We start from the raw sequence: 25,417 nt of genomic DNA, 5'->3' as shown, positions 1-25,417 counted from the left end.
GGTTCTCACCTTGCCGTCCGTGCAGCTATTTACGGTGCTTATGTGGCGCTATCACTCTTGGCTGACTTTAAGACTTTGTTCTCGACTATGCAGGAGGGTGGTTGCTGTCCGGATTTACTGGAATCGATGGAACGTCAGGCTAAGTTCCTATCGGATATTGCCTTTGATTCCGTACGTGCTTCTGCTCTGTCTTGTGGTTCCTCTATCGCGGCTCGTAGGAATCTGTTGTTGTAAGGTTGGAATACTGATGCCGCCCAGAGGTCCATGGCCTTACGTTTACCTTTTACTGACACTCGTCTCTTTGGGGATGCCTTGGAAGACAAACTGCATAAAGTGTTTAAAGAACGAAATCATTCCTCTTCGCAGGCCAAGTCTTTTCGTCAACCTTCCCGGTTTCAGCGATTCTCCTTTAAAGGTTCTCGTGGAGCTGGTCGTGGTTTCCCTCGGATGTTCCAGAAGAAGCCTCCTCGTGATGCTGGTCCTGGGCCGCAGCGTTGCTGACTATGCCCCTCCGTTCATGGATCCCACTGGAGTGGCGCCCATGGTTGGTGGGAGATTGAGGTTGTTCCTTCCAGCCTGGCGTCTGTCTACCTCGGATCAGTGGGCGCTGGATGTCCTGGACCGGGGGGTTTCGGATCGTGTTTCTGCCTCCCTCGGGTGTAGTGCGGACTCCGACTTCCTTGTGCCACTCCCGTCGCCAATCCTTGGGGACGGTGTTCGGGCCCTGTTTTTCAAGAACGCTGTTGTTCCCGTTCCCTGGTTCGAGGGGGGTCTGGGGACCTATTCGATTGTTTTCCTGGTGCCGAAAGTCACGGGGGGGGTTCCGGATTGTCGTCAATCTCCGGAGTCTGAACCTATTTGTGAAGAAGATCCCGTTCAAGATGGAGACCTTGCAGCGAGTGGTCCCGCTGATTCAGGCCGGATGGGTGTTTACTACTCTGGATCTCCAGGACGCCTTCCTTCATGTGCCGGTGGCCCGGGAGGATCAGATGTTCCTGCGTTTCTGCCTGGAGGGTCATCATTGGCAGTTCTGTGTCCTTCCGTTTGGTCTCCGGTCCGCTCCCCGAGTGTTCACCAAGGTGGTTGCTCCTTTGGTGGCCCTTCTTCACCTCCGGGGGGTGTCTGTGTTCCCCTACCTGGACGATTGGCTGCTCCAGGCTCCCTCCCCAGAGGTCGTGTCTCAGCACCTTTCATTGACCATCCTTACGCTAGAAAGTCATGGTTTTCTGGTGAACTTTCCAAAGTGCCAGCTTCTTCCTGCCACTCGACGGACTTTCATTGGGGCCATCTTCGACTCCGTCCTGGGCTACGTGTTCCTGCCGGATTCGGCGTCTTCAGTCCCTGTTGCGGATCTTGTTGTCCCAGGCTACGGCCCCCCTTCTTCAGTGGCTCGAGGTTCAGGGTCATATGGCCGCTGCTGTCTTCACGGTGCCCTGGGCCGGGGTTCATCTGCGGCCTCTGCTGTGGCTTGTTCAGCGTTGGGTGCCGTTTCCAGTTCAGGACTATGCTCTGTCTGTGCCTGTGTCCTTGGGGTGGTGTCGGATCTCCAGTGGTGGCTGGATTCCGCGAATCTCTCGAAGGGGATGTGGATTCACCTGCCGCCCCCTTTGGTGTTGACGACGGATGCCAGTGCGGCCGGTTGGGGGGCCACGTTGGGACAGTGGTCTGTTCAGGCTCGCTGGCTCCGGATGGAGTCCCTTCGCTCGTCCAATTGGGGGAACTGTCTGCTGTGGCCAGGGCTCTTCGTTTCTTCCATTCCCGTCTGCTGGGGTGCAATGTCCTGGTGAGGTCGGACAACACCGTGACTGTGGCTTACATCACCCACCAGGGCAGTACTCGCAGCCCTTCCTTGAATTTGGTGGCTTGTGCGATTGCAGGTTGGGCGGAGCGTCATCTTCTGGCTCTCTCGCCTCAGCATATCCGGGGGGGTAGACAATGTGGTGGCGGACGCCTTGAGTCGCAGGTTTCCATCTTCCCTCTCCCTGTGTCTCTCCCCCAGGGTGTTCCGGTTGATCTGTCGGAGGTTCGGGACTCCCCTGCTGGACTTGTTTGCCTCCCGGGCGGATGCTCAACTCCCCCTGTTTTGTTCTCGGACCCCGGAGTCGGGTGCTTGGGGGGTGGAGGCGTTGTCTCTTCGGTGGCCCCCTTGGTTGCTGTACGCCTTCCCCCCCCCTTCCCCCTGATTCCTGCCTTCTTGCTGAAGGTCCAGAGGTTGGGTGCCCAGGTGGTAGCGGTCTTACCTCACTGGCCGCGGAGGTCCTGGTTCCCTTTTGTTGTTGAACCTGACGGTGGGCCCTCCTTGGATTCTGCCACGTTATCCGTCTCCCCTGAGGTCCCCCTCCCCTTCCCTCCTGGTCCCTCTCACCTTGGCGGTTTGAAGGTTGAACGGTTGTCGCTTGGGGTCCGGGGTTTGCCTGATCACCTCATCTCTGTGATGCAAGGGTCTCGTAGGGGTTCCACTTTGTCCTCCTACTCTAAACATTGGACTTCTTTCTCCTCTTGGTGTGCGGGGCTTGGTCTCTCTCCTGTCTCTTGTCCTATCGCTTCCATTCTGCTGTTTTTCTTGGATGGGTTTCAGAAAATATATGCCTTGTCTACTCTGAGGGGCCAGTGGGCTGCTCTTCGGGCTTTCCGGGATCCGGCTTCTCTTCCTCCTGCGGATGGTTTGTTGGTTTCCCGTTTGTTCCGGAGTTTCTCTCTGTCGTCTCCTTCTTCACGCTCTCCGGTTCCTCCTTGGGATCCCTCTTTGGTCTTGGGTGCTCTGCAGTCTGCTCCTTTTGAGCCATTGGAGTCGGTGGACCTTAAGTTTCTATCTTTTAAGGTGGCGTTTTTGGTTGCTGTGTCTTCTGCCAGGCGGTTGGGTGAACTCGCTGCTTTGCGTTGTTCTCCTCCCTTTTTGCGTTTCTTGGATGACGCGGTGGTCCTTTCTTTGGATCCTGGTTTTGTTCCCAAGATTCGTTCTTGGTTTCATTGCTCTCAGGAGTTGATTCTTCCTTCTTTCTGTCCTTCTCCTTCTTCCCCTGCTGAGTTGTTACTTCACTCTTTGGATGTGCGGCGTGCTTTCTCCCTTTATGTTGCACGGTCTGCGGGGTTCCGTTCCTCGGACTCCCTTTTTGTGACTTTTGGTTTGGCTGGTCTGGGTAAAGCTGCGTCTCGGCTTACTCTTGGTCGCTGGATCAAGTCTGTTGTTTCTTTGGCTTATCAGGGATCTGGTTTGCCTTGCCTTCTGGTGTTCAGGCCCGTTCCACTAGGGGTGTTTCTGCTTCCTGGGCTGCTTTTCATGGGGTTTCCCTTGATGAAATCTGTCGGGCTGGGACGTGGGCCTCTGAGTCTACTTTTGTGAGGCACTGTCGCTTGAATTGTGCTCTGTCTGACCGCCCCTATTTCGGTAGCGGTGTGTTGCGTGCTGTGGAGGTTGTTCCGCCTCCCTGTTTCTGTGTTTTTTCATTAACAAAATTTTTGCTGCATGCCTCTTTGTGTTCGGTCTCTGTTTTCTGTGTGGTTTGCCAAAGGCCTGTTGTTGGGGGTGCTTTGGTATGCCTCATTAGTGATGACTGGGTCGAGGACGAGGGACGTAGAGGTAATGCTATGATTACTTACCGGTAATCCCCATTACTCTTAGTCCTACTCGTCCTCGACCCTGTCATACTTCCCACCCGCCCTCCCTGTCCAGGCCTTTGTTGCTTGGTATGTCAGGATGTGCTTTTGGTTGGCTGGGTTCTTATAGCCCCTGACGGGAGGGTGGGTGGAGCCTAAAAAGCGTTTCCTGTTTTGTTTCCTGTCTTGTGGAATACCTCATTATTGATGACTGGGTCGAGGACAAGTAGGACTAAGAGTAATGGGGATTACCGGTAAGTAATCATAGCAGTAATTCTTCCATCCTCAATTTTGTCCACTGCTTACAATTTCCTGATATCTTCCTTTTCCAATTTCAAAAGCTCCTCATTGAATATTGAGCATTCACGTAGAGTTGGCATTAAGCAGATGACACTTTTGTTTTCTGCAATGTTCTTGTATATCTTCTCTGCAACTATTTCTTCCTTTGGAAATAAATTATGTAGCAGCCGACTCTGTAATGCTTTTTTGCCAGCTTCAGTGAGTAGTCCAATTCTGATATCTTTCAGAATACTTCCATATTCTTCATCGTTTGCTTGCCTCATATTAGTAGTAAGTTCCTTGTACTCAAAGAAGGACCAAATATTTGTATTACCGATGCTTCCCAATGACTTCTTCGTGTCTTCATGTGTCACAGTATTAAACACTGGTTGTCCTTTAACTGGAGTAAGTTGCAAAAGATCTCCAAAAACTATGACGTGTTTTCCTCCAAATAACACGTCATAGTCTGTCCTTAGAATTTGCTGCATTCTTAAATGCACAAAGGCAAGCATTAAGTTTGATACCATGCTCACCTCATCAATAATGAGAACTTGCATCTTCTTCAATACTCTTGAAACTTCCAAGCATGCTTCTCCAGTTAGCTTGTTGTATTGTATTTTGTTCTCATGCTCCACTGGTAACATTAGCAAACGATGTAAAGTGATTCCTTTTATGTTATATGCTGCTAACCCAGTTGGAGCAGTAACCACACAAGACAAAGTAGAATCCGTTTTTTGCTGTAGGTAGCTTCTGATGACTTTTATTAAGAAACTTTTTCCAGTTCCAGCTTGTCCACTTACATACATCCTGATTGGATGAAATGATGTGCATGAGCACTCTTTTTTTTCATGTAGAAATCCGTGATCAATTTTGTTTCTGATCTCTTCATAAATTTGTTGCTGCTCTTCGTTCAGTTGTCTTTCCAAATTTTGTAAGTCTATAAATTCTTCTTGTGCTTGATTCATAGCCGTTTCCACTTCAATCATGGCTATTGATGCTTCATTTTCAACGATTGGTTGTCCTAGGGGATCTTGACTGAGTGTTCCTGAACTTTGGCTGTCCTGAGAACTGTCTCTAGCTATTTCTGCTGCAATTGTAGTTTCCTGTTCAATTTCTTCATTTAACATTTGCAGATAAGTTGTGAATGTACTGCATTGTATGCTGTCTTTGCAAGCATTAAAGGAATCTTCATAGCTTTGAAATTCTCCCAGTAGTTCATCCTCTGTACGCCATGGTTTAAACAGCTGTAAAAGTGCCAAGTAGTAAAATTCCTTTTTGTCAGTAGTGTCGCAACTCAGCTTCCGGTGATTTATCAAACTTCCTTTTGTTTGCTTCACCAAACATCCTTCCTCACCAATGACTTTATATTTTCCATTGTTGATGTCTTCTGCGGCTTTCCGTGAATAAATGTAGTTCTGCAGCACTTCATAGAGACACATGTTCTCCAGATGATGACTTCTCTTGGGATAATATGTGTCCAACATGTTTGATTTAAAAATATCTGTACTTTCTGGGTCATTCTCGGCCAAATATTCAATTTCTCCAACAGATTTCAGTACCCGATTTCTCATTGCTGCAAGGCCTAAACTTGCCCAAATTATTCTTCTTGATTTCGAGTAGAGACTTGCAGAAGATAACCTATCTGAACATTCGTAGGATCCAATTTCTCGATGCGATAACATCTTCAAACTGAAACTGTACAGCTTCTTACTGACAGTCTTCTCGTGAGAAATCTCTTCCCACATTTCCTTCAATTCTGTTTTTTCTGATTTCGTAATGTAAGACGTTACATATCGAGCAACAGCAATGGAATTGTCAGCTACATACTGTATATCCATGTTAGCATTCCACATGGATAAAATGACTGGGTTGTAGTCATTTATATTTTTTGATTCTTCTTTTCTTTTAAGGTTGTAGGTATTCTTAGGTGATTTTCTTGTGATAGTATGTCTCACAGATGACATAAAACTGTTTACTCTTCCATTTGAAAGAACAGGTCTAGGAAATCCAAATCGATATTTAGTGTAGTATTTATCTTTGCTCTTGTATTTCCGTCGACAGTATTTTCCACACCGATGACTTTGGAAACGTAAAACTTGCTCCTTTAACTTTTTCTCTTCTGTGCTTTTTGGTATAGCACATGTTGCATATTCTTCAATGTAAGATAACACTGCTTCATCAGCATCTGTTCCAAACTTTGGGGCATCCTTGATCCACAACAGCATATGAATATGAGGAGCACCTCTTGCCTGGTACTCTTTTCTCCAAAAGAAATCCACTACTTCTCCTAGAGGTGGATTTTTTTTATTGCAGATGAAGGACATCATAGCCTCAAATCTATGATTGAAATATCTGCAAACATTAACCGGATCCAATGAGCACAGTTCTCCTGCTGTCTTGTATTCGATGTTTTTAATGTTTGAATTGGCCTCTCGTAGAAAATCCAGTAAATCATCCCAAGCGTACTCGGCACAGCTTAGGGTAACGAACCATGTTGGTGTTCCTAAATTCCGTAACATGCATTTTAGTTCACCATGGCGTCGGAACCAATATTCATTTGTCCCACGCTGACAAGCCATCAGATTGATCAGTTGTGTTTCCAAATGATCATCTCGGTGCTGCACTTTCTCCATAAAATCCTTAGCAGACACATTTTGTAAATTTACTCCACTTTTTAAAATGTGATTTACTGCATAAGACAGTGCAGACAAGTCGCTTTCAAATAAAAGATGGAACAAATAAGGAATACTTTGTCGAAATCTGGGATCTTCAGCATATAGTCTTGTAGTCCGATACTCAGAAGCTGGAATCTGTTCTGGACGTTCATCGTATCGTCCTCCTTTTCCTTTAGGAAACAGCTGGGGAAAACATCGAGCTTCCAAGCTCTCCTCCCATACACTCACGGGAGTTCCTTTTGCTTTCTTCATCTGAAACAGATCAATATTGTCTCCCATAACTTCTTTTGAATGAAGAGGATGTATGCTAAAATGTTCATAAATTTCTTCTTCCTTTGACTTGTCCACTTTTTCAATTTGTCCAGTTGGTGTTTCTGTGTCTTCTTGTAAATCTTCTTCTTCTTCTTCTTCTTATATAAATTGATTCATACCATTTGTTATTCCTTTTCAAATACAAATTTGCTCTTTGTACTTTCCGTACATCTACCAGCTCCTGCCAAATCTTCTTATTCTTTGTAGGTACACCATTAACCAGAATAACTAATGGTTCAGTTTCCAAAGTATCCGCATCAATAGTTTCCATATTTTTTTTCAAATCCAAGGGCAAATACACCACTCTACCTTTTAAACCTCTCAGTAAATCTGAAGGAGGTAATTTACCAGTTTTGGGCTCCATACGTACTATGGTCTGGAACGGATGAACACATTGAATGAGTATAGACTCATATGTATTTAATTCTGAAAGTTCAGCAGGAATAGCATCCAATTCTAAATTATTATGTACAGCTCTGGTCGGCATTCTATTTTCCTCTAACTTGTTGTAACAGTATTTACAAATACGCTGATCTTCACCCAATTCAAAACAATTTTCAAGAAATATATATGTGGCAAAATCCTTCCACTTATAATTATCTTCATTTTCACTCTTTCTGTAGAGATCAACATTCCTAGTTTGTTTTCTATAATGAGTTCTGCGGCAACAAATACAAGTAATATTTGGTCTTTCATTAGAGATTATTGCAAATTTTGTTATGTGATCATTAAATGTCTTACTTACAGAGGGTTCTACATTCTCTTCCACTTCTTCCTCATTTACTGTGTCCTTCTCTGCACTGTTTTGTTCAGGACCAAAGTAACAAAACTGAATTTCATCAACAACCTTCTCTACATCTGATACCGATCCACGGAACAGAGCCCTATTCAATTCATGTAACTTTATTGCTGGACTTTTAGCAAAATACAACCGTCTCACAAACTTTCTCATTTCAGTATGATGAACAGCCAGCATCCTAAAATGATGGAAAACACTATTACACACTTTTCTAGATAGACAAGCCAGAGAATGACCCTGCAAACCAGTATTCTCTCTCACTCTGCATGGATCTAGACTTTGAAGCACCTTAATCTTTTGTTTTACACTTTTTTTACTATATTCTCTTAGAAACTCACGAAATTTATCAATAGATTCCTGACGCACAGTGCAAATACTACTACAATTCCAAGTGTACACTGGGGCTTTAGGACGTCTCCCCATAGCCTCATCCGCCATCACTTGTACCTCATCTCTTGGAACCATTATCTCCTTCTCCATTATGCAACCATTTTTCACTTCGTAAGCACGACCTCTGGTGTCAACTGCATGCAGCAAACTATTACTTTGAAAATAGCTCTCTTCATTAAAAAAAGGTTCACTACTTGAACTATGCATCCATTTTCCTAAAAACACTTTACAAAAGTTTGTTCTGTTTACTACTCTTTTCCTTTTGCTTTGTGATTTCAGTACATTAACCTTTTTTTCTAATGTACGCATCCTATTCAAAATTAAAATGAATAGTTTCCTTTTTAATTCTAATGCCTTTGCTGCAATGGCTTCAATTTCTTTTTTTCTCTTATAAAACTTAGCCTTTTGCTTATATTTCTTCACATCCTTTATCAAATTGGACATAACTCTTCTCTGAAACATTTTTCTACGTATCTCTTTAAACGCTGTTTTTCTGTTTAAGTTAATTGTTTTAGTTGCAGAAGGTATATTTGCTTTAATTAAATTCTCAATTTTTCCTGTCCTTTTCTATTGAGAACATTCTTTCCAGTACAGACATTTTGTACATTTTTCCTTTTTTTGAAGAGGTTCTTTAAAAATGTTTTTGTCTGCTTACCAGAAGATTTTTTCTTTTTCCCAACATGAGCATCTCCAACTAACTTAGGTCCTCCAGTTGTCTTCAAATATAGGTTTTTTTTGTGGTCTTTCTTTTCTCTGGATTTTGTAGGCATCTTAAATTTTGTTCACTGCTCTTCAGCAATACCTGAAAAAAACTAAAAAAAAAAATTCTTTTTTTAATTTAAATATATTACTACATTTTTTATGATCTTTTCAAATATTAAAATACTATGTACCCCTTTCCTACAAGTGAAAATCACAATAACACCATCACAAATTAAATATCTAAAAACAATTCCTGTGTGCACACAGAGTCATGGTTTGAAATTAGGCAGAAAACGAAATTTCTTTGCCAATTTGAAAGCACACTTACTACTCTTTTTTTTGGCAAGTGATAATCACTTTTACAGACTGACACATTATGAATCCACTTTTCAGATTCTTAAAAAAGCACATGTCCAAACTGCTTTTTCAGACCACCACCATGTGTAACCTGGGTGACTGCCTACATTCCAGCAAGGGCAACCAGCCTTAGTGATGCTGAATGTATTTGCATTACTGACTGAAACCTCAAACCCCACTCGCTTGTAAATACTGTGCATGATTCCACATGGTAAGCAGCTGGGTGTGTGCTAAGAGTCTGCTTCTGCACCAAAAAATGGCTCCCCCTTTCCATCTAATGCAACTGTGAAATCACCAGAGCAATATGCAATAAATCTCTGCCTATAATTCCTCTTTGCACACAGAGTCATGTTTTCACATTAGTCACAAAACGAAATTTCTTTGCCAATTTGAAAGCACACTTACTGCTCTTTTTTTTGGCAAGTGATAATCACTTTTACAGACTGACACATTATGAATCCACTTTTCAGATTCTTAAAAAAGCACATGTCCAAACTGCTTTTTCAGACCACCACCATGTGTAACCTGGGTGACTGCCTACATTCCAGCAAGGGCAACCAGCCTTAGTGATGCTGAATGTATTTGCATTACTGACTGAAACCTCAAACCCCACTCGCTTGTAAATACTGTGCATGATTCCACATGGTAAGCAGCTGGGTGTGTGCTAAGAGTCTGCTTCTGCACCAAAAAATGGCTCCCCCTTTCCATCTAATGCAACTGTGAAATCACCAGAGCAATACGCAATAAATCTCTGCCTATAATTCCTCTTTGCACACAGTCATGTTTTCACATTAGTCACAAAACGAAATTTCTTTGCCAATTTGAAAGCACACTTACTGCTCTTTTTTTTGACAAGTGATAATCACTTTTACAGACTGACACATTATGAATCCACTTTTCAGATTCTTAAAAAAGCACATGTCCAAACTGCTTTTTCAGACCACCACCATGTGTAACCTGGGTGGCTGCCTACATTCCAGCAAGGGCAACCAGCCTTAGTGATGCTGAATGTATTTGCATTACTGAGTCCAACCTCAAACCCTTAAACTATTCTTTTTTTTTACCAGTACACCTTAATTTATCGTGAAAACATAGTCCATATTATTTTACATGTTCCTCACATTTAAATTTCTCCCAAAACAGAAAATGATAAACACAACTTCAACAAAAGGAATTCCATTTCTATTATTCATTTCTTAATTTACCATATACATCCCCTCTCAAACTCTTAACTCACCTTTAAAATTAGTTAGCTGTGAAAGAAATGTGGCACTCAAACAGCAGATTATCAGAGCCAGGATCTCTTTTCTTTACACCTCTCTCCTCTCAGCAGAACCAGATAATGGCAAACTTTCCCTCTCTTTTTCCACACATATACATGTTAATTTCAAATCTCAGTGCATCCCCCTTTTTTTCAAATGTAATCACACATTTCTATTGGTTGAAAACCAACCCTTTTTCAAAAGTACCCTTCCCCCAACTTGACTTCTGCCTAGTACCCTTCCCCCAACTTGACTTCTGCCTGCTACCATAGCAACAGCTCATGGAACACTGCTGTGTGGAGTTAGGTCAGAAGTTCGCCAAACAATGTTACAATCCCACAGAGCAAGAGTGCTTGACTTTTCAAACCTAACAGCAAATCCAAAATACTGTTCTTTGGTAACACATTTTTCTGTACCAATACAAAACATGCTTCTATTAATTTACACATGCAGCCTAGTTTTTATTCTAGAATGGTATGAAACAGCCAATCAGTTCTTTTTTTTTTATGAAAAAAATATGTATGCCTCCATTTCCAAACTGTCTTTCATTTCATTTTCCCATTCTACTGAATTACACCTCCTGAGTGCATCCAGATCTCCTTGGAAGATGTTCACAGTGTGGATTGTAGGGCACAGCTATGTTTTCTGGAGTGAAAAGTTTGCAGAGAAAACAGGTATGGTGAGAGACCTTGCTTTGCCAAATGTAGACATTAAATGGATTGGTCAGAGAGGGTTAAAGTGGCACCAATTGATGCCATTGGTGAAATCCTTCATGCAAATCCAACACCCTGACCTCATAATAGTGCACTGTGGTGGCAATGACCTAGGCACTTTGACTGGGGTAGGTCTGGAAATGCTTATGAAGGACACCTTTGCACAACTGTTTTCACTTTTCCCTAAAACTGCCTTTGCGTATTCTAACATATGCCAAAGGCAAAAATGGAACTGGTCCAATCATTTCTGTCCGCAGATTGACAAAGCAAGAAAGCACGTCAACAAATCTGTTTCTGCTTTCCTCCGTGACTATGGTATGGGTTCCATTTACCACAACAACTTGCGTTACGACATGCAAGACATTTATAGAGGAGATGGTGTGCACTTCAATGATGAAGGGAACAGAGTCTTCCTCTTGAACCTTAGACTCTGCATCGGTACTTACTTGTAGGTACCACTAAAAAATCACTTCATAAACACAACGGCTCTTTTTAGAGCCCCCTAATATCTAAACTCTTAAATCTGAATTTTATTTTATTTTTTATTTTTTTTTTACCGTACGCGTACGGTAAGCTTACCGTAAGCTTACCGTACGCGTACCCCGCGATTTTTTTTTTAAAATAATAAATGTTTTCTTTGAACTTTTCTGTCCTTCTTTGACCCCTTTACAAATGTTAGGGGGTCTGTAACTCTCCTCCTTGCCCCCTTTTCAAGATATCACTCTTTTTTTTCTGAGTGAAACACACGAAATGGCGGCCGCCGCTTCCTGGTTTCGACCGATTCGAATGTTTACTAAGATCTAACAGCCAATCAGAATCGCGCACGCCACCGTACGCGTACGGTAAGCGCACCGTAAGCGCACGGTAAGCTGCCACAGATATATATATTGATTTAAAGGCTATTTTCTCAGATTCTACTGAACAGATTTACACCAAACCTACAAAAGGCACTTCCTTGACCTGAGGACTACCTCTCTGCCAAATTTCATTAAATTCTGTTCAGCCGTTCGGGCTGTAGCCCTGTCTAAAGGTCCTATGGAAAAATGCATGGGAAAAACGCGTTTTGGGACCCCCCTTTTATCTCAGCCCCCGCTTGACGAATCCCCCCGAGACTTTCAGGGTAGGAGCGTAGCGTAGCGCCCCACCTATTTTGATAATTTTGCGAGGATTAGTCGACCGGCGCCAAAGTTATTCAAAATAGAATGTTGCGGATTTCCTATGGAAACGTGGTCCTAACTATAACTACCTACTGGCGACCGCCAGTAGGTAATATATATATATATTATTATTTTTAGGCGATCTGCCCCAACCCCCAATGGGGGAACAAAGTAAAAACATTGCTCCCCCAAGGGGAGTGACCCTTGCCCAAGGGGCAGTTCCCCAAAACAAAATGGGCCATTTAAAAAAAGAACAAAATCCCTGGTGGCCAAGTGGGCACATACACACATCTTTTGTTTTTTTTTAACGTCAATATGCCCCTTCCCCCAAGAACAAAGTAAAAACATTTTCCCCCCAAGGGAAGCGACCCTTGCCTAAGGGGCTGTTCCACGAAACAAAATGTCCATTAAAAAAAAAAAAGAAAATCCCTGGTGGCCCAGTGGGCACCTATACGTATAAATAATTAGATTTTGGGCAATCTGCCCCCCCACCCAAAAGGTGGGCAGAACAAAGTATAAACATTGCTCCCCCAAGGGGAGCGACCCTTGCCCAACGGGTCGCTCCTGAAGCAAAATGTCCCTTTAAAAAGTAGAAAAAAAGTGTCATTCCTGCTGCACGATCGCGCCCCATGCGCGATCGTGCAGCAGGAATGCTTTTTTAAAACACATTGGGGGAAAGGAAAATCCTTACTTTCCTTCGATGCCTTTTAAAAAGTACCCCCCACCCTCCTAGAGGAGAAACTCACCTCCTCTTTCCTGGATGCACTGGAAGCAAATGGCTTCCAGTGCATCTGGTATCCTCTTATGACGCCAGCGCGCCTCGCGCGCTGATATCATTAGATGACGTGGTGGGAGGGGCCGGTGGTGGCAGCTTTTAGGGCGGCCTGCGGGGGGAGCGCCAGCACTTCCCCCGTGGTAGGTGCTGGGATGGCTGGGAGCCGTCCCACACACACGCCACCCGTGACGTCAGATGGCTCCCAACCGTCTGACCTGCGGAAAGGGTTAATAGAGTATTGAGTCAAAGTCTGTCAAAAACAGGAGTTCCTACTATCAGCTTAATAATAATTAGGGCTATAATTAACAAAATGAAAGACTGTAATCAAATCCGCTAAGTGAGCTCTGGGCTCGGAGCCTTACTTCCAGGCTTGTCCCGAGAAGATGGGGAAGGCGTGAAGTGGTAATCACTATGAGGACACTGTTCCGGGGTGGATATGGTCAACAGACGACCAATGTCCAGCCCAATGTTAAAGGATAGAGGAGAAATGAAGTCTAGGGTAAGGTACTAGGGACGGGGGGAGACAACAGAGTGTCTCTTGTTGCCCTCACACACCCCGAGGGATGTCATGCTTCATCATCGGGCGTGTGCTCCTCGTCAGGCCGGCGGTGCAATGCCCTACGGGTCCCCCGAAGGGTCTCTTTGGCGGAGATCTTTTAGAGAGCTGCCGATGGGTGCATGCGGGTATGTGGAGGGAAAGTACCGGGATAAGTGGTGGAAGTAGTGTGTGCAAAGTAAATTAAAAGTACCTAAGGGTTACCTAAGACTAGGGAGTGTTTTAATAAAGAGGTACCCTTGGTACAGTAAAAAACCCGTAGGTTAATCGTTACCTATCAAGACGTAATGTGTCTAAGGTAGCTTAAAAAAGTGGTCGACATGTTTCGCGCCTTGTATTAGGTATAAATGGCCGCACACTGCTCGTCATACCAGCAAGTTGCCCCATGGAACTATGGGCGATGTAGTAGCGACGGCGAGTACGCCTATGCTACGAAGTGTAAGAATAAGTATGTGTCGCATTAGCCATCCCTGGACACGTGTTTCGAGGTAGTTGCCTCTCATCAGCAGGGAGTAGGTAAGTGTAGAGGGGTGCCGTGTAGACTGCCTGCAATTAAAAATAGGTAAAGTACCTTTCAAGGCGCGCCGGTGCCGGTCAAAGACTCGTCAGTCCGGTAGCTCAGGAGAGCCGTAATGAATTAGGTATAAATGGCCGCACACTGCTCGTCATACCAGCAAGTTGCCCCATGGAACTATGGGCGATGTAGTAGCGACGGCGAGTACGCCTATGCTACGAAGTGTAAGAATAAGTATGTGTCGCATTAGCCATCCCTGGACACGTGTTTCGAGGTAGTTGCCTCTCGTCAGCAGGGAGTAGGTAAGTGTAGAGGGGTGCCGTGTAGACTGCCTGCAATTAAAAATAGGTAAAGTACCTTTCAAGGCGCGCAGGTGCCGGTCAAAGACTCGTCAGTCCGGTAGCTCAGGAGAGCCGTAATGAATTAGGTATAAATGGCCGCACACTGCTCGTCATACCAGCAAGTTGCCCCATGGAACTATGGGCGATGTAGTAGCGACGGCGAGTACGCCTATGCTACGAAGTGTAAGAATAAGTATGTGTCGCATTAGCCATCCCTGGACACGTGTTTCGAGGTAGTTGCCTCTCGTCAGCAGGGATTAGGTAAGTGTAGAGGGGTGCAGTGTAGACTGCCTGCAATTAAAAATAGGTAAAGTACCATTCAAGGCGCGCAGGTGCCGGTCAAAGACTCGTCAGTCCGGTAGCTCAGGAGAGCCGTAATGAATTAGGTATAAATGGCCGCACACTGCTCGTCATACCAGCAAGTTGCCCCATGGAACTATGGGCGATGTAGTAGCGACGGCGAGTACGCCTATGCTACGAAGTGTAAGAATAAGTATGTGTCGCATTAGCCATCCCTGGACACGTGTTTCGAGGTAGTTGCCTCTCGTCAGCAGGGATTAGGTAAGTGTAGAGGGGTGCAGTGTAGACTGCCTGCAATTAAAAATAGGTAAAGTACCATTCAAGGCGCGCAGGTGCCGGTCAAAGACTCGTCAGTCCGGTAGCTCAGGAGAGCCGTAATGAATTAGGTATAAATGGCCGCACACTGCTCGTCATACCAGCAAGTTGCCCCATGGAACTATGGGCGATGTAGTAGCGACGGCGAGTACGCCTATGCTACGAAGTGTAAGAATAAGTATGTGTCGCATTAGCCATCCCTGGACACGTGTTTTGAGGTAGTTGCCTCTCGTCAGCAGGGAGTAGGTAAGTGTAGAGGGGTGCCGTGTAGACTGCCTGCAATTAAAAATAGGTAAAGTACCTTTCAAGGCGCGCAGGTGCCGGTCAAAGACTCGTCAGTCCGGTAGCTCAGGAGAGCCGTAATGAATTAGGTATAAATGGCCGCACACTGCTCGTCATACCAGCAAGTTGCCCCATGGAACTATGGGCGATGTAGTAGCGACGGCGAGTACGCCTATGCTACGAAGTTTCGCGCCTTAAGTGGTCAAAGCGATCCCTGGCGTTTCATCAGGACCAGTAGAGGTGAGTGATGTGAAGAAGGTGCACAGACTAAGTGTAGTGAGAGGGGTATAAATCACCCTCTTACTGGCCAAAGGAGCGGGTAGTGTCTCCTATACAAGTTGTGTGTGGTTAAGGAGTCTGTTATGCCCCCTTTGCAAAGGACCTAAAAAGGAATTGGGATAACTCCTTGAGCTAAGCAGCGTAGGATGCCCACACCATCTAGGGGGGTTGCTCAGGTGACGGCACTGGAAACCTGCCCGGTCCAGACGCCAGCTCGAAGGCGTGAAGTGACCAATCATACTGCAGAGAGCAGGGCCTCACTTTTTGCCAGGCCTTGGACTCTGCATACCTTCTCTCAACCCCCCACAGAACCTGGGTTTAGCCAAACTCGGCAGTGTGAGGTGCTGCCCCTGGCATCTGAACAGACCTTGCACTGAGGGTGCCTTTCCCACAAATCCTCAGGTCATAGCCTACCACCAGCATACACGGAAGTGGGGGTAGGCCCTGTGTTTGGCACGATCCCTACCTAACGTCCAGAGTGTTCCGGGACGTGCCTAAGAAACATCAAGTTGGCTTTGGTCCTATAACACTTGTCACAAGCTTCCAACATTAAATCTAGTCCTAATATGATGGCATAAACTGGGGATTTGAATTGCCTCATCAGAAAAGGGCAGATTATTCTATATAGTTTTGAAAGTTTCTAATGATTACATGTTTTAGTTCTATGTGGGCTAGTTTAATACTTGAAAGCAGCACAAATTGGAAATGTGTTCGGTGTACACATTTTAGTAAAATAATTCTTTTTCTTCTTTTTTTCATTAGGTTAACGTAAATGGACTTGAATTCACCCCGCCTGTCACTTTTATGTTAAAATCTGGAACAGGTCCAGTGCATATCTGCGCACAACATCTTACACGTAAGTGCAGCAGAGACGCAACGTTTTTCTATTGCCATTTTGTAAATCCCGTCCAACCTTCTTTTTCCAACTAATATCGCTTTCCATGGACTCGTCAGGCTATTGTTGCATCCACAGTGCGATAGAACCAAACCTTTTGATGCTTGCAAATTTATTCCACTATTCTCATTTTAGCAGCCACACCTCATGGAAGCCTTTGAGTATCCCAATCAATGGGCAGTGCTTAATTTGAGGGGTGGTTAGGGGGGCCGCCTCCACTCGTTTTTGGGGACCAGTGCTTGGGTTTCCTCATCAGACTTTGACCCAGGGCAAGAGAGAAACGTACAAGAGGGGAGAAAGAAGTAGAAGTAAGAATTGAACAAAAGGAAAAAAACAGGGACGAAGGAGTATCTGCAAGCATGGGATAAAGCAGCAGGGAGTGTCTGCTGGTAGGTAAGAGACATGAGGTGGAATCCAGATTAAACCGCCTCCGAGACATTCTACAGCACTGGTCGTGGGCTTCTGAACAACACTTTGCACTGTCAAAAGGTATCACCTTCTTGGATCATTTTTAAGTATCGAATTTGCATTGCAACGCAAAACCACCCTAATTGCCCAGCATTTCGTTGAGTGACCCCTGGCATTTGGGCACAGCTCTTAACCTTAGTGGAAATTCGGCTCTGTATTAGATATAACTAAGATTTGGGGCAGCGACGGGCTTATAATCATTGATGAAGTGCTTAAGCCAACTGGGGCCAGGAGCTAGTGCCTCCATGCGTTGGTTCCAGTGATACTGAGCAAGTTCTCTTAGGGCGTACTGAAATGGGAAAGTGCTGTTTATGTGGAGACTGTGGATCAGATGCAAAGCATGAGGTTCTACTTTTTATTGGCCCACCCCAAACTGACGCGGCACTGATAAAGGCACTGCTATATTAAGCTTATTGGTTGGTGGCAGAAGTCAAAAAGATTCCTATTTTTATACCGATTAATCTAAAATGGCTCTCATTAGACGCATGAATACATTTCAAGACTTGAAGCATAGTCTATACAGCTCTACAACTCCTTACAAGCAAATGCTGCTACAACAAAACAGCAAGCAGAGGAGGACCACACAACACAAGAAGCAAGTCATGGATTCACCTGCGGATTCAAAAAAGGGGGTGGGGGGGGGGGGGGGGAAAGAGTATGAATCTAGACTTCAAATCAAACATTTTCCTGCCATCATCTCAAGCTATGCTGAACACTTTCCAAATAGCTAAGATGGAGTCCCTCTGTGTTATCCTTCAAGGAGATCGTAAAGCCCACCTATTGTGTATCTTTACTCGCATTAAACTCTTAATACCCTCCTCCATAATGCTAAATTAAACTGGCGGATTTCTGCATTCTCTACATGTTTCTTGTGATTATCTCTTGTCCAAATTAAATCACTCAGATGCCTTAACAGTGAGGGCTTCATTGAATACATTGAAATGGATACATGAGGTGGAATATGTAGAGTGACATGTTAGAATGCTTGCGTAAGATCATCACACCCTCCCCCACCCAGCTTGCGGAGAACTGAGCACTACAGTATTGAGACATTTACCTTACTTTATTAATTACTAGGATGGTCCTACATTGCCAAGCTTTACAGCAATCATTACAATGTCAAGGGTTTAGAACTAAGGTTGAATGTTTCTCATTATGAAAGGAAGCTGTACATTCAGAGTAGAGCTACTAATCTACAAATGCCAACACAACAACGGACCCAAATACCTCAACAACAGAATCAACTTCCACGTACCCAAAAGAAACCTCCGATCTTCCAACCTCGCACTGGCCGAAACCCCGTGCATCCACAGAGCCAGAGCAGGCGGAAGATCCTTCTCTCACATTGCAGCCAAGACCTGGAACGAGCTATCGGCAGACATCAGATGCACCCCCTCCCTGAACACCTTCAGCAAGGCCTGTCTCTTCAGCTAAACAGATCTGCGCCCCCCCCGCCCCCCCCCCTGCGCGCCTTGATACCCTCATGGGTGAATAGCTCGCTTACAATTCCCTGATTGATTGAATCTTTTACGTGGCCGCATCTTGAGCTCTATACTTCAAATATCAGTCAGAGGAAAGAGCAATGCGTCTTTCAGGAGAAACCACTTCCAAGGTCAGTGGCACAAAGTGTAGCATCATCTGACCATATGAAAAAACTGACCATGGCTTTGTGTGAACCGCCGACCTTGCTGTCCCATTTGAAGCATATTAGCACTTTGGACTGGCCTAAAGCTCTGTTCAAAGGCACAACCAGTACACAAACTGTCTTAGGGTATGACCAAGAGTTCACAAATCTGCCTACACATATTGGCATTTGAAAAGGTAAAGGTGTCTGTTGGGTAGGTACAGCCTTCTGCACCAGTGTCCGAGAGACTGCTCTGCTTGCATTTCTGAGGATAAATGCAACACACTGAAATTTAATACATAGTCCAGATCTTAGATGGGGTGAATGAGTGGCTTGTCCAGCAAAAAAGTCACTCAAAACTTGGAAGCTCCGGAGCTGATGGGCCTAGGGACTGGCAGCAAGTACAAAAAGTCTGTGATCATATTGAGACAGCAGCTTGTCAAGTAAATCTACCAGTCAAAAACCAGATGTCTGGCACATACTTTATTTCATACACATGGGACTCCATCATACATAACATTGAATCTTTGGTCCTAAGACCTCAAATGCTGATGTAAAACATATGCCCGAGTACATTGTGGAGTGCACACTCTCAATGAACATATAAAGTATGAGATTCAGACTGCACATAAACAAAGTCTTTCAAAAACCCATCTTGCTGAGCAATATGTCCTACTGCAGGGGATTAACTATATTCCCCTAATCAGTGTAGTGTCCTTCCCAACCAGGGTACTTGCTAATGACTACACTACACACAGAGCTTAGTATAACATGTCTTTATCTGTCTGCGTGTTACCACAAGCTCATCATTCTAAGCCTGCATTCACTTCACTACACACGAACACTTAACGTTCCAGTTCTACAGAGTCCATCAAGAGCCAAAAGGGTTCCGTAATTGCTAACTCACAAGACACTACATTTACCCCTCTGTTAAATATATATATTTTTTACAAATCAATACAATTATAGCTATTTGGAGTCTTTGTGGTACTCGGATTACACATTCTGATCGTGGTTTTGGGAACTGGGATGCAGGCAGCCGAGGTGACCCTGATCAGCGCTAGCGATGTAGAAACAGCAGCAGTCGGGGGTTCTTCAATTGTCCTTTCAGACTCTGTCTGTACATTGACATCAGTGCCTGACGAGCGAAGAGAAACATGTCAGAAATACAAGGAATCTGGCGTAATGGACCTTCTAGGACATTAGGCAGTCACCATGGTTCCTTTGCTGGTCACCACATGAAATGGGTCAGCATCAAAGGGAGCATCAGCTGTTCGTTTTCTAGACTGATGAACACTAACTCTATCTCCTCTAGTAAAAGTAACATCTTTTGCATGTTGATGCTTGTCTGCACAGGCCATCATTTTCCTTTTACAATCCAAGCCTTTTATAGGGGTTTCTTCCTCCGTACCTGATCCTCTGTTGGTCCATTGAGGTAACTTGGTCTTCTTGGCTCTCCCAAACATCAAGTTTGCAGGGGCTTTCACCTTTGGTTGAATGAGGAGTTGAACGGTAAGCATGAAGAGTATAAATCAACATAGTTTTAAGGTCGATCTTTTCCAATACAGCACGCTGAACAGCTTTCTTGAGACTACTCCTAAAACGTTTGACAATGCCATTGGCTTGTGACAAGAGGTGTGCCCTTCAGATGCTTCACATTAAGATGTCTGAGAAAGACTTAAAATTCTTGACTGTTGTCAGATTATAAGATGGCAAGCACGCTCCCTGTAGCTGGGATGCCATCTCTCAATTATTTTTTGAGTGATGGATGACAGTTCATCTATCAATGAAAAACTGAAGTATTAATCAACAATCGCCATCAGGTGATGCCCATTGTCAAGAGGACCAAAGAAGTCAACAGCAATATTTTTCCATACTTCCTTTGGCAACACTGACATGTTTAAGGTGTGTTGAGTGGTTTTCGATGAAAGGCAGTTACATAGATGACAGGCCTTCAATTCTCTTTCAACTCTCATCAAGATGAGGAAACTAGACTCTATCTCAGAGCTTGTTTTGTGGCAATGGTTCCACGATGTCCTTCATGGGCCACTTCAATTATCTGTTGCAGACTCTCTGGGATAATTCTCCAACCTCTCAGGATATCGCATTCTTGAGTAAGAGTAACGGACAGTTCATCTTTGACATTTTAGAATTTCTAGCATTCACCGTCACTGGTAAGAGGTTGAGTGTGCTGGTTCCAAGACTACTGTGTAATAATGTCTTTTAGATTTAACATGTCACTGTCTTGACGAGTGTCTGTGACAATTTGCTCTAAAGAAATGGCATCGGGGGTGCTTGATTTGACAACAAAATTTATGTAGGCTTCAGACTTCTTGGAAGGGGAACCATGGCACTCTTTCCCTAGACAGTGCACGAATGTTTAGTTGTATTCTTGTAATTGTAGACCCCAACGCTCAATGTGAGGAGGAATCTTGGCCTTTGGATTACCAAAAATGGTCAATAAGGCTTGATAATCCCCCACAAGCTTGAATGGCTTTCCATATAAGAATATGTGGAAATGTTCACAAGCTCACACCACTGCTAAACATTCTTTCTCAGGTTGTGAATAGGCATGTTCAGTTTGGGAAAAACTTTTGCTAGCATATGCCACAATTTTGTTTTCGAGCATTTGGGTGTCTGCTGTGCAAGAATTGAGCCAAACCCAACTGGGCTAGCATCAACAACAACCTCGATATGAAGCTTTGGATCACGCAGGAGAACAGCAGGTGATGCTGCTGTATATTTTAAATGAAGCCACTATTGGGCCAAGAGGACTACAATTGAAGGAGGGCACAAATAACCTCATCCCCACATCGAGTGAGCCCCTGCTGGGTCTGAGATATCATGTTGCATAACTAAAGGATACTGTTTCGAACATGCCATATGTGTCTTTCTTTGAATACATTTATGGCTGCCTTTTGGTCTGTTTTAGACCTGAGGAAGACCCTCCATGATGTATTGCAAATAACACTTGAACACAGGGTCAAAACGTCAACGACATTACGTTATGTCCTATCTCAGTTATCCTTGGTATATGTAAAGCAGACATAAGGATACACTGAACAAGACATTTTGATTATTTGTGGTTCCAAGGTCTCATGTTTGTGTATGTGATCACTGGGAGATTTGTGATTTTCACTGTGTATGTTAATGTGATGCATTGTTCTTTATGTGCTCTGGACAGCCGTTGAAAAAAGAAAGATGAAAAGAGATGCATATTTTGATATATGAAAAATAAATTTAAAACAAGTTCATGGTTGTGTTGTCAGTGGTTTTTAGATATCATTTTTCTTTCAAGATTTGTGTTTTTTGAGTCTGGAGAAGTTTTCCACATGTTTAAGGGATCGTTTTTAGGCCCTTCTAGTATTTAATGTTTAATGGAAAAACATTATTTTACAATTCTCTGTGAGGAGATTTCGTTCACCCGACAGAACTGTTTGTAGCTCATAACTGTATACCCAGATTCTGAGGGACACAGGGTAACTCCAATATATTTAATGATAATGTTTTCAAACATTTGGGTGTCCACTGTGCAAGAATTGCATCAAACCCTACTGGGCTAGCCAGGGGCGGCTGGTGACATTTGAAAGTGGTGAGGCGTAAAAAATAATTGGCATACTGCACCGTAGCGAGCGAGCGTGCCCGAACAACCTAAGGGGAGTTCGGGGGGGTTCCCCCGCGTGAACATTTTGAAAAAAGAGGGGGTAAATGGTGCAGTTTCAAGAAAATTTGAGACAGCAGGAAGGTTAATAAAGCAATTGTGAAAGTGCAGTTATTACATTAATAGAGATGTCCTATAACATGTTGCTGTCGCAATGAGCCGCCTCACATACCAGCGATGCCTTTCATAAGCTAACGGTATCCACCACTATGCAAGAGGAACATTATCTTAATGGTGGGCACCGTTAAACTAATGTTAGTCTTCAAGTACAGCCCTGGCCTGCACATTATAAAGGTGGTGACTGTAGCGACAAAGCAGTGTCTAACAACCCCCAGAGGTCATAGCATGCCACAGCAGAACAAGCAGCCATTTATCCCTTCATCGGTAATTCATCACCCACTTCCCTTCTGAAGGGGGGAGAAGTCTGCGAATGCCTGCACACAGGTGCAGTGGATGGCTGATCAATAGGCCTACTAGTACTGCCCATAAATCATCATTATAAGCAACACAATTCTCAAACAGCATATTGTAAGTATCCATGGCACAATGGGGTCTTGGGAATGGGGTGGTAATTCTTGTTATCCTCTAGGTATCCATTACTTAACAGCAATCAGTGGTATATTGTTGGTGTCATGACAGAATGGTGTTAATTCTTTACATATTGTCGGATATCAAGTGCAAATCAGTCAGACGTGCTAATGAGTGCCACCACTATGTGTTATCCGAACTAGTCCAGCGGAGCGACGCCAGTCCTCCTTCACCCTTCCCCAGGTGCATAAACTCTGGGCTTGATCTCACACTGTGCTCCCTAGGGCGGAAATGGAATTGGAAGAGACACCGTGGCCCCAGTGCATGCATGGGAAGCACATATAACAGGAGAATCATTTTGTATTTGACCCCCAATGTACTGCCTCACAGCCACATCAGTATATTGCTCATCTCTTCCTTAACTAAGAACTTGTCATCAATGTTATCTACTCCGAATGCTTATTGGATTTGCAGAGCCTGCGCAACACCTGCTTCACAATAGTTGCCCCCTCTACTACTTAGTGAATCACACATGACATGAACAATACCATGCAATTTTATACTGTTATGAGAACACCGTGCAACAGTGCTGTGAGTGACGTGTCTTTGTTTCTAAATCCTCCTTCCTGTTGACTTATTGCTGCATTTGTCTGATGGCTCCTGTTGATAGGGACGGACTGGGACTGAAAAATGTGTGGGCTTCAAAAGAAATGTGGCCCTTACTAAGCTGTCGTACTTTAGAATTTGGGACCGCGTAGGAGGCAGGGCCCTACCCCTGTCTATCCCGGTATTAGTGAACCGCGAATGGTTAATGCGGTATGTACAAGTGCTTTGTGTAACGTTTTAGCTATGAATGCACTGTGTATACGCTATTATACATCACTGCGTGGGTTCCATCTTAGAGCGGTGGCCATCTTATGGTTGCCCTCACATAGGCTACATAGCATGAAGCAAATACGGGCCTTTTAGAGCACATGCGCCTTTCTTTGACTTTTCTGTGACCTGGGCAGCTTGGCTCCGCTGCCCCAGGTCAGTCCGGTCTCACGAGCTCCCCGTCCTCTGGCTACCTGTGATTAGCATCAGGGCTTGACACACCATAAAGTCTTTTCATCCTACACGAGCCTCCAGCTAATAATCTCTTTCGCACCTGACTATTCCTGCTTTATGGCTTGTTTTCCAAACAGGAGATGCTCATGTTTATTGGGGCCTATCGATATCTGATGTGGGATCTGAGCCTTGTTGGGTAAATAATTGCGGGCTGGCTTAACTGGAATGTGGGATGGTCATCATGACTCTGCCTTTTCGTTTGAAATGTTTACATATAAATGACCATGCCATAAAACAAGGAATGCATGCCTGAAGCAGGATATTTTGTATTTAAGGAGAAGCCCGTTTCTGTGATTTTTAGCAGTCTCCTAAGAACGTACACGCTGTTGTACTTCTTGGAAACCTGTAATTGGTCTGCAGCCAATAAACTGAACTTTGACTTCACCCAGAAGACTCTGTGTTTCTGTAGGTCTGAAACAGGAAGAACCCGAAGTCATAGGGTGTGTTCCCCTGCACCGCTGGGCTTAAAATTCCCAGTACTTCAAAGCACCCAGTCCCCGCCGCGCCAATTGGACACTCAGTAGTGTAGTACAATGTCTCTAAAACGTCCGTGACCCGGACCCCACTGCCCCCGGCCCTCAGCCTCAGACAAATGTTGTATCCCCGCTACACCCGGCCGAGACCTCAACAAAAGTCAATCATATATATTTGTTATCATCACATTATGTGTACAAAAATAAGGGGGCCGCACCGCGGCCAGAGGCTGCGCCGGCCCGGGTCACAAGGGAAGCCCCTGCCCGACTCTTACTTGTTGTTCCAAATTCCATCGATCACGAACAGATTATTAGCAATAGCCACGAGCGAGCAGTAGACTGTAGAGACACCGGCACGAGGTCCATCTGTGTGGTGCGACTCGTGACTCGTGTGGCGCGTTGACGTGCCGGCCGCTGCGAAGACAGCATAGGAAATGGCCAATCACTACTGCATGGCTTCACATAAGCCACAGTGATTGGCAATACAAGTGCGGCAGTGCCACCACCCACGCGCGGCAACCATATCCATATCCATATGCCATTGCCTGCCCGGCCTCGGGCTGCGTGGTCTCTCAGCCAATCTTGGCACTTTTAATGCAGCGCCACTGCACCATGATTGGCTAAGGGGCATGGTTACTCCTCGCCCGGGGGCTGCGTAATGAAGCACCCTCGGGTCCCTCGCCAGTCGCTACTACTGAAGGGGAAGGGAAGGTGCTACTGTGCGCATGTTCGGGTTGGTCATAAAAATGAATAGCCCAAAAACGGACATGCGCACTGCTGCGCTATAGTGCTGCGCTCACTCAAGCTGCCACAGCCCCGCCCCCTTCAGCGCAGTCCGATTGAGTCGGGCTTGTCCCGGTAGCAGTTCAGCGAAACTGCGCTGTGGCGAGATTACTTGGTTACTGAATTAAATTTTAGCGTGACCGTCGTCCATGTGGCTTAGTGGGGCAACGCCCCAATGGACGCACCGCCCCTGGGGCTAGCGTCAACAACAACCTCAGTATGAAGCTTTAGATCAAAGTATGCTATTTCAATAGCAATTTCAATAGCTTGTTT

At 44.7% G+C, this 25,417-nt stretch overlaps 1 protein-coding gene across 1 annotated transcript in view; it reads left to right on the top strand.

Moving 5' to 3' along the window:
* Nucleotides 1–25,417, top strand: part of LOC146785728 (uncharacterized) — a 240,133-nt gene that overhangs the window by 198,012 nt on the left and 16,704 nt on the right. The window contains exon 4 of the mRNA XM_085633098.1: nucleotides 16,368–16,461. Coding sequence (XP_085489224.1) covers nucleotides 16,368–16,461 — 94 coding nt within the window. The remainder of the gene's footprint in view (nucleotides 1–16,367; nucleotides 16,462–25,417) is intronic.

Source organism: Triturus cristatus, chromosome 11 (genome assembly GCF_964204655.1).
Source record: "Triturus cristatus chromosome 11, aTriCri1.1, whole genome shotgun sequence".
In the NCBI taxonomy this organism is placed as follows: domain Eukaryota; kingdom Metazoa; phylum Chordata; class Amphibia; order Caudata; family Salamandridae; genus Triturus; species Triturus cristatus.
Note: the sequence above shows the minus strand (reverse complement) of the source record. Positions and strands in the feature narration are given on the sequence as shown.